The sequence below is a fragment of the Anguilla anguilla genome, chromosome 12 (genome assembly GCF_013347855.1).
Source record: "Anguilla anguilla isolate fAngAng1 chromosome 12, fAngAng1.pri, whole genome shotgun sequence".
Taxonomy (NCBI): domain Eukaryota; kingdom Metazoa; phylum Chordata; class Actinopteri; order Anguilliformes; family Anguillidae; genus Anguilla; species Anguilla anguilla.
In genome coordinates this window covers 16,222,051-16,231,319 of record NC_049212.1, presented here as the reverse complement: position 1 = coordinate 16,231,319, position 9,269 = coordinate 16,222,051, and the positions used below count along the sequence as shown (strand labels likewise).

The 9,269-nt window shown below is 45.8% G+C and overlaps 2 protein-coding genes across 6 annotated transcripts in view; both read left to right on the top strand.

Moving 5' to 3' along the window:
• The window catches only part of LOC118210202 (diacylglycerol kinase delta-like), a 27,719-nt gene extending 24,956 nt beyond the window's left edge, over positions 1-2,763 (top strand). For all 3 annotated transcript variants that reach the window (XM_035386192.1, XM_035386191.1, XM_035386193.1), the window contains 4 exons: positions 149-265; positions 352-469; positions 1,525-1,655; positions 2,143-2,763. In XM_035386192.1, coding sequence (XP_035242083.1) covers positions 149-265; positions 352-469; positions 1,525-1,655; positions 2,143-2,232 — 456 coding nt within the window. In that variant the 3' untranslated portion in view covers positions 2,233-2,763. The remainder of the gene's footprint in view (positions 1-148; positions 266-351; positions 470-1,524; positions 1,656-2,142) is intronic.
• Positions 2,764-4,178: 1,415 nt separating this feature from the next.
• LOC118210210 (coagulation factor VII) lies at positions 4,179-9,214 on the top strand. 3 transcript variants are annotated; one of them, XM_035386211.1, is made up of 9 exons: positions 4,179-4,305; positions 4,687-4,800; positions 5,108-5,265; positions 5,619-5,643; positions 5,942-6,055; positions 6,326-6,460; positions 6,686-6,975; positions 7,748-7,862; positions 8,155-9,214. In XM_035386211.1, the coding sequence occupies exons 2-9, from the start codon at positions 4,728-4,730 to the stop codon at positions 8,727-8,729; spliced, it is 1,485 nt and encodes a 494-aa protein (XP_035242102.1). In that variant the 5' UTR covers positions 4,179-4,305; positions 4,687-4,727; the 3' UTR covers positions 8,730-9,214. The 3 variants fall into 3 exon arrangements, with proteins under 3 accessions (XP_035242102.1, XP_035242103.1, XP_035242104.1); XM_035386212.1 differs by having other exon boundaries at positions 4,185-4,305; positions 4,684-4,800; XM_035386213.1 differs by lacking the exon at positions 4,179-4,305 and adding an exon at positions 4,480-4,597.
• The last annotated feature ends 55 nt before the right edge of the window (positions 9,215-9,269 follow it).

The window sequence follows — 9,269 nt, the reverse complement described above, 5'->3', positions numbered from 1 at the left end:
GTGTGTCTCTGCAGTTGTATGTGTTGTGGTGCGTGTGTGCAGTTGTATATGTGCTCAGGTGTGTGTGTGCAGTTGTATAGGTGCTGTGGTGTGTGTGTGTGTGTGTGTGCAGTTGTATATGCGCTAAGCTGTGTGTGTGTCTCTGCAGTTGGACCCTCCTCAGAAGGAGCAGCTAAGCGATGCCCTGGGCAGTGTGGGTGTGCAGCTGCGCAGACTGGCAGACATCGCCTGGCTGTGCCAACTCATCGAACCCTCAGACGATGAGGTACCCACTCCAACCCCGCCCCGCCCTAAATAACCCCTGCCCCCCCCAGTCTGAGCTGCGGCTGACCCTGTGACTCGTGTGTGCAGGTGCACCTCGTGGACTTCTCCAAGCGCAACCGCAGTGCCAAATTCCGCCTTGTGCCCAAATTCAAGAAGGACAAGAACAATAAGAACAAGGAAACCAGTGCCAGCCTGGGGCTGCCAGGTACTGTGTTCACAATAAGCCCTCTCTCTTCCTCTGTGCGTCTATCTCTCCTTGCTCTCTCTTTCTTTCCCTCCAGAACTTTGGTCAGATTTCAAAACTGAAATTGTAACTGTACGAAAAGTGTGTCACTGGTTTGATCCTCTTCTAGAATGTACACTATATGACCAAAAGTACCTGGACACCCCTTGATCTGGGGTTGTTTTCATGGTTTTGGCTAGGCCCCTTAGTTTTGGTGAAGGCAAATCTTAATGCTACAGCATACAATCACATTCTAGATGATTTTCTGCTTCCCCAACAGTTTGGGGAAGGCCCTTTCCTGTTTCAGCATGACAGTGAGATCGGGCATACAGCAAGGTCCACTTGGAAATGGTTTTGTCGAGAACGGTGTGGACTAGCCTGCAAAGAGACCTGACCTCAACCCTAGTCGGCAAGCCAACTGTGAGCCAGGCCTAATTGCCAAAACAGTGCCTGACCTCACTAATGCTCTTCTGGCTGAATGGAAGCAAATCCCTGCAGCAATGCCCCAACCTTGTGTATAAAGCCTTCACAGAACAGCGGAGATTGTTATAGCAGCAAAGGGTAGACCAACTCCATATTAATGCCCATAATTTTTGATGAGATGTTAGATGTCAGGTGTCCACATTACTTTTGGCCGTGTAGTGTATGTGGCGGTGAATATGTATGTTTCCTGGATTGACCTCTAGAGATATGGAGTTTGTATCACTAGTGACACTCTTTCCTATAAATGAAATCATTTCTTGTTCCTGATATTTCATGTTGGTGCTGTTTCGTGGTGTGTTGTGCAGGCAGTGGGGTTTGTTTGTGAGGGATGTGTATGAGAGGGATTGTGGGATTACTGTACTCTGTTATGTAACTTAGCTCAGTGTTCGGTTTAGTGCTGAACTCTGTATCCCAGGTGGCCTGGTGCTACTCACCCACTGATTGGTTCAGTTGATGGGATGAATGACTGTAGTAGTGCAGTGTGGTTGTGCTCCAGAGAGTGGCGCTGTGGTGCAGTGTGGCAGCGATATCTATGGTGCTCTTCCTTCCTGCAGTGCACCAGTGGGGCATAGAGGAGGTAGCAGCCTGGCTGGAGCTCATCTGTCTCACAGAGTACAAGGAGATCTTCATCAGCCATGACGTCCGTGGTGCCGAGCTTCTGCAGCTGGAGAGACGCGACCTGAAGGTGAAGGCTCTCTCGCCCTTTATAGGAGTGTGTGCGCGCACGTGTGTGTGTGCGTGCGCACGCGTGCATGTAAGCACATGTGTACATGTAACCCTTCAGTTCTGTTTCTTATGTGTTAATAATATTTGAGCTCTATGTGCATGAATTATATATGGTACAGTCCACAAGTATTCTGACGGTGACAGTTTTTGTTGTTTCTAAAATGGGGGTGTAAAAGGGCTTTAACTCCCACTCAAATCACCCAATATGTATGCAAATAGCCCCAAATTAAAACTGCGTGTTCATTGTTTCCTTTAAAATCCATTGTGCTGGACTGGAATACAGCCAGAGCAACAAGAAATGTATCGCTGTCCAAATACTGAGGACTGCACTGTGTGTTTATAAGTGTGTTTAATCCCTGAGCTGTCTGTATGATTTGTATTTGATTTAGTGTGTTTAATCCTTATTGTGTTTGTATCTGTGTTGTGTTTGTGTTTGTATGGTACAGGATCTGGGGGTGACTAAAGTGGGTCACATGAAGCGGATTCTGCAGGGGATCAGGGAGCTCAGCCGAAACAGCAGCGCCAGCGAGGCCTAGCGCCCTGCTCCCCGGCCCGCCCCGGCCCTGCCCGGGCCCCGTCAGCCCGTCGAACGCACGCAGTGCTGCTGTCCTCACAGGGACCAAACACGTCGCAGACCTCCAGAATCATGAACCTCAGCAAATACTGAGCGAACCAATTAAATCAGTGCCTTTCCTCCCCCCAGCCTGGAGCAAACCAGCCTACACTGCCCCTGACCTCTCACCCAGATTCTCCCTGTAATATGAACTCAGACCCGTTACTCCTGACTCTACCTGGTAGTCTCACCCAAATTCGGTGTCTGCATTTCACTGACTGGTTCCCATTGAACACTGCCACCTGCAGGGAGATCAGGGAGTTGTTGCCTTGATCGGAACTTCTTGATCGGTATTCTGATAGTTGGAATGGGAAGAGGATGTATATTATTATCATTGACTGTAGGGGGTGCTGTAGTTCATTGTGTTCTCATTACACCTACAGACTGAACCTAGAAAATAACTGAAAAAGAACTGACTGAAACGTTTTGTATTAAATATATTTATTTCTGTATGTATTTTTGTACTGTGCCAGTTTGTGACGTTGAACTTCTCCAAAGTCTCAGTATTGGGACTTGTACTCAAGCAGTCATCTTCTCGAGGTGCCTCGTTTATAGAACCAGAAACAAGCAATCAGCCAATCAGCTGCCAGTCACCCTCCAGCACTGCTTGTGCCTCTTATGCATTAGAACTTTACTAGTGCTAAACATGTAGCGGTTGCATTATTGTCATTTAAAGTACTTTGAGTTATTTAAAAACATGCACATAGTCTTTGTTGCCTGACCATTTTGCTGTCTTTATTCCTCCCGTTTTAAATTGTCTTACGTCACCACTGCATGAACCTCCTTTAAGGCACTTGTCCATAAGCCAATGATTATTATGTACCCTGCAGACCACATTGTACTACAGGAGAGAGTTGGCTTCCATTGGAGAAGAGGTGCATCTCTCCCTGACAACTGGTAGCCTGTCTGATGCCCTGGCTCTAGCAGGTTGAGAGTAATTCTCCTGCCACTGTGGTCTTACTGTGTGCCTGCTTGCATAGTGAGCGTCTTTACAGACTGAGCCTCTGGCATCATGCTAACTTCTGCGCTACTACCATTTAAATCTGTTACTTGGGTTGTAGTACATTTCATACATGAAGACCCGCTTCCTGGATTGGTATCAGGTAAGGCAGTGATGTACATATGAAATAGCGAACCGTATACAGGTCTTTGATGAATTTGCGTTTCTAGATTTTTAACTACTCTATAATTAGAAGTTACATTTTTTAATCTTCAGCATTGAATTGCCATTTTAATGCGGGATTATGTAGATAGTTTGGAAATGATCATTATCAACCAAGTCAAAATCCTTTTTATGCCTCTTCCACACCTGTACAATGCACTGAACATATTGCATTCTCTTACCGAAAGCAGTTTGCAACATTTGACGAATATTTAGGTGTAAACCTGAATTGTGAGGCAAGTACTACATTTGTTTTCCCAAGTTGGCCATCAGTTTTTATGCATAAATCTTAGCCAAGATTAAACTGAGGAATACTAATTGGCCACGCTTGCCTGATTTATAAACCACACATTGACAAGGCTTCCTCTTCCCCATGCTGTATTGGATGTAGTATTAATTTACACAAATCATAAAGAAGGATTTCCAAGAGTTCCCAACCTTCCACCCCACAAACAATTCCAGTCATAAACAAGCATTACCCCCCACATACTTCATATCTACCCATCACATTATTAACATGCTTAATTTAAAAAAGACTACATATGTATACGTGTACCAGCAGTGTGTGCCGAATTGGTGAAATGCATTGCAAACCATCCCTTCCCCTGTCCTCTTTCCAATTCACTTTTCTAAAATAGTTGGAAAATCTCTTATGTTCTAGAACTTTCACTCCAGCAATGTAATGTTTAAAACAAAGGATCTTCACAACCCCGCACCCCACTTTACCTCAGTGTGTTTACTATGATGACATTCCTGTGTCAATATTTGAAATACTGGTGAAGGACAACTCGGGAACACAAATCCTAGCGTTTCAACAGACAGCAGAATACAGTGGTAAGAGATTTTATTTTTTTCTTAATTTCAGAATGGTAGAAAACATCAGAAATGGTAGGGGGTGAAAGAGGGTCTGCTGTTTTTTCTTTCTGGTGTGTGTGTGGGAGGGGGAGATGGGTGGGATTTCACATGAAAACATGTGACCCTCTCTAAACCTTTTACGCAAGAGTCCGTACCGGATATTGAACTGGACTGGATTTTTTTCAGTGCCTAGAAAATACAAAAATTTTTAATGTACTGTTGCATAGCATTTGTGATACACGTGGTAACAAGCACTTGAAGTGTGCCTGATGTATGTTCTTTGTGGAATTTCCTCTATTGTGGTTTAAAACTATTTACTTTTTCTGTGGCCGAGTGATCAGTGTTCCCTTCCTCTAGCAGAGCGAAAGGACTCCTGCTTTATCCGCTGCTCCACGTGCAGGATGTCTCCCTATCAATGTGGGATCGTCACGGCTCTGTTCCTGTTCTCTTTCCCAGCAACATTGGGCTCTAAAGGTGAAATATTCTCCACTTTGTTGCATGTGTGTGTGTGTGTGCATGTGGTTATGAAGTATTTTTGGCTGGACCGCAACAGCGGGGCCAGCCCTATAAACGTGAATGTCTGAGTGACTGAGTGAGTGATGAAGTCACACCATTGGTCGGCCCAGTTATGAAGTTACACCATTGGTCGGCCGGGCCAGCCATATACTAGGTTTTGACCTGGTCTTGTTAGTGTTCAATAGAGTTTTGTGTGATTTTGTGTTTTCACTAGTCATATGTTTGAAAAGTGTAATTCAGTAATGAGGAAGTGATCTGCCCTCAGTGTTTCTGGAGCCAGATAAAGCCGTTCAGGTCCTAAGGGCTCGTAGAGCCAACTACTTCCTGGAGGAGATGCTGCCTGGGGACCTGGAGCGAGAGTGTTATGAGGAAACCTGCTCCCAGGAGGAAGCTTCTGAGATATTCCAGAACAAGGAGAAGACGGTACTACTCTTGGCCCAGCCCAGACTGACCCCCTTAACCCTTATTGAGGATCAGCTGTCATATTCTTCACATTAAACCACACTACTATCTCAAACTATGATGGGAATGATTATATATTGGTAAATTGTATGGAATATCTATATATTCTACAATCATGAAAACATTGGTGAAATATTTGTGTGAATTATTACACAAAGGAGTGTAGCATATTTGTCCAGTTTGATATTGTTAAAACAATGCTTCAATATAATATTTGTTGTTGTATTGAAAGTATTTCCGAGGGGGGAATTTTATTCTCCCCACCACCAATTTTGTCTCCTACATGATTTTCATAGTGTTTTCTTTCTTTACAGTTGGAGTTTTGGTTTAGATATAGAAGTGAGTATCTCTTCTGTGATAAAAATGAATAAAATCACGTATGACTTGTCTGTAAAGTGCTGCACTAATTAATGTGGGTTATGCCATATCAGCTTGACATTTGACTGACAAGCTGCACATACGCTGCCCCTGGTTCAGTTTCAGAATAAAGTTTCAGAATAAAATAAATAGTATCCCCTCAGCAGACCATCCAGCCAAAGCATTGGTCATAGAATAAAAAGTGAGAGATGGTCAGATGTTTGTGATGAGATGAGGTCTTCAGCGATGTCATGTGACTGGAGCTCTCTGTTTGAATCAGCCCTGAACCCCTGTGAAGTGAACCCTTGTGTGAACGGAGGGTTCTGCACCATTGTCCGGAATGACTTCGTGTGCCTCTGTCCCCCCCGCTTCGACGGTAAACGCTGTGAGATAGGTAAGACCTGCGTTTGCGGTCACGTGAGCCTGCCTTCTGAAAATGGGACCTTTATTTTTTAGGCCATTCATAGCATTCTCTGCCATCATGTGGCTTTAAAAGAGGGCAAATCATCAGTCAATAAATTGAGCAATTAGCAGCTCCTTATAGTTGGAACAAAAACCAGCATACACAGTAGGTCCTCAGGACCAAGTTTGAGAAACACTGTCCTACGCAATCACACTGTGCCCGCGCTTCCCTTGTGCGCACGTATGTGTGTGTATCTTTCAGAGGTGTTTGAGTGTGAATACAAGAATGGAGGCTGTCTGCAGTACTGCACCAACATGGGGCGAGCCACTGGTGTGCAGTGCAGCTGCGCGGAGGGGTACCAGCTGCAGGAGGATAGCAGGACATGTGACGAAGCAGGTGCTCAGAGGTCACAGTGGTGTCGCGGACAATGTTTCATTCTTCGCTGATGCTAAAATTTGGGAATGGGTTCTTGGCGCTGAAGAACGGCTTGCAGTACTTGGCCATTTCCACGTGCATTACTGCTTTCAGTGTGATGTGAATGCTCGTGTGTTACTGGCGTTGGTATTTGTGCTGAATGGTGGTAACCATAGCGATGTGTTCCCTACTGTGTGGTTTCCAAAGTGCCATTTCCCTGTGGGAAGAGGTGGGCGCAGAATTCTGGATACCGCTCTCTTCTCGACGAGGCCCTCCTCCTCAACGACACCTCGGCTTTTGCCCAAGGAGGTAACTCCACCCAACCAGCAGATAACTCCACCTCTCCGGTGAGCAAATCCATCCATGAAGGGAAGAACTCCACCCATCACAGGGGCAACTCCACTGACCCCGTGCAGCTCGGGCTTCCGGGGGAAGGCGATGACAGCGTGCGCATTGTCGGGGGTCAGTTGGAGAGGCAGGGCGGCAGTCCGTGGCAGGTATGGTGTGGCAGAATCCCCAAAAGCAAAAAAGCACCTAAATGTTTTTGAAGAAGGGGTTCAATGGTAGTCAACGATTAACCCTCAGCCAGAGCTGGACATAGAGGGCAGAAGGAGATCGATGCAGCTGTTCTGTTCCCTCTGTTATGATGATAACCAGAGGTCAATCACATTCTAAAAGGCTTACTGACGTTAGCTGGATTAGATTGAATAGGCATTATTCAACACTACACTAGTTGCTGCCAAATAACCAAGACTTTATTGTAAACTACACAACAACATGATTAATAATTTGACCCATACTTTGTCATCACCAGGATAAATTTCATCAAGTGTGCCCGTATACGTAAGTTAGGGTTACCTGGCGTGACGACATCAAACAGGTTAAAGGAGAAAAACTAAGGTCATTTGACATTGCCTGTTCAGATTTCTTTTACCAAAACGTTTTCTGTATGCATGCTTGTATGAGTTTATGTATATGGTGGACGAAGACCCAGCACTTGTGGATCATGCTGTGGAGTAATTTAAAATAAATTATTGGTTATTTGGGAGCTACTAATGTTGTCTGCAGGCTATATTGGCTTCACTTTGGCTGATGCTCTGCCAAGCACCCTCATCACTTGTTTGGATGTGCCTGCATGCTATGCAGTTTTATCCAACATGCAAATGCTACCAGTTGCTACTTGTAAATTGGTTATCCTGAAGATATCAGCAAAACAAACTGAACAACAGAAGAACGGTGAGCAGTGAGTATTCCCATCTCTCCATGCAGGTTCTGATCCGCAGGAAGAACGGGTACGGGTTCTGTGGGGGCACACTGATTGGCCCACGCTGGGTTCTCAGTGCAGCTCATTGTTTCCAGGAGACGCCTGATCATGTGACCATCGGTGAGATCTTTAGGGCACATCTTACCTAAAGTCTTCAGTTGACAGAACTACAGTATAGAATCCTGGTAGCATATGTGTCTGTGAGGATAATGCTAGCCAAATATTCCAGCTGTGAACCATTATGAGTGAGAAAGCAGAAAAGGAAGTGTGTGTCAGTTTGCATCTGTGATAGGATAGGATGTGATAGAACTCTATGGGCAAACAGAAAACATACACTAAAAATGAAATCATCAGAAAACCCCAGGAAGCGAGCTATCCCTTTAAGAGTGTGCTTGTCTGTTCCTGAGTTCAGGGGACTATGACAAGATGAGGCCAGATCTGGACGAGCAGAAGATCCAGGTGGAGGCGGTGATGGTGCACCCTCACTTTCACGCCTACACCTTCGACAGCGACATCGCGCTCCTCTACCTGGCCGAAGCAGTGCACCTGGGGCCCTACGCCACGCCCATATGCCTCCCCAACGAGCACCTGGCGCGCATCCTCTCCAGGGAGGGCACCATGGGCACGGTGACGGGCTGGGGCGCCACCGAGTACCTGGGCCGGTCGTCCCGCTACCTGCGCAAGGTGGCGCTCCCGGTGGTGGACCACATGAAGTGCGTCCAGTCCACCGAGCAGGTCGTCACCGACAACATGTTCTGCGCCGGCTACCTGCAGGAGAACCTGGACGCCTGCAGCGGCGACAGCGGCGGCCCCTTCGTGGCCAACTATCGGGGGACGTGGTACCTCACCGGGGTGATCAGCTGGGGCGAGGAGTGCGCCGCCAAGGGGAAATACGGCTTCTACACCCGGCTGGGAAACTACCTGCCCTGGATACAGGATACAATCCTGAGGCACGGTCAGAACGCCACAGAGACAGCTCTCACATGAAACCTGTGCTTGCTCTGCCGCCTCAGCACCAGAAACGCCCGGGAAGACACCGTGCAGCCATTTTCTTTCCTTGCATTTTAGGTGTTCGGTAAGCTATGGAGATCGATGTATACTTTTCACACATATCTTTTCAAACTCATTTGTAAACAGGAGTGCTAAAGGGTCTGGCGCGGTGCGTCGATTTTGTGTGGATATTCACATCAAGTTCACTTACGATTGGCAGGTCACAAAACGGCCGCATCACTGATTGGTTAAAATATTTAAAGAAGCATTTGAAATACCAACTTTTTTTAAAAAATTAGCTTAAAATCATATTTGTCTTCTTTGGTTCTCCATTTATGACTATTAAAAGCTATTTTTATTGATCTGAATCTTTAAGGCCTAACCCTTAAGTACAAGCTATTCTGTAATAGATCACAAAATAAATGTTTTAAAGAAAAAGTTGCAGGTAAACTTGACTCAAAAGTACAATAAAAAAATGCTTTTTGGTTGAAAAATACCCGCTACCTACAATATTTACATATTGACCTGCCCACATTC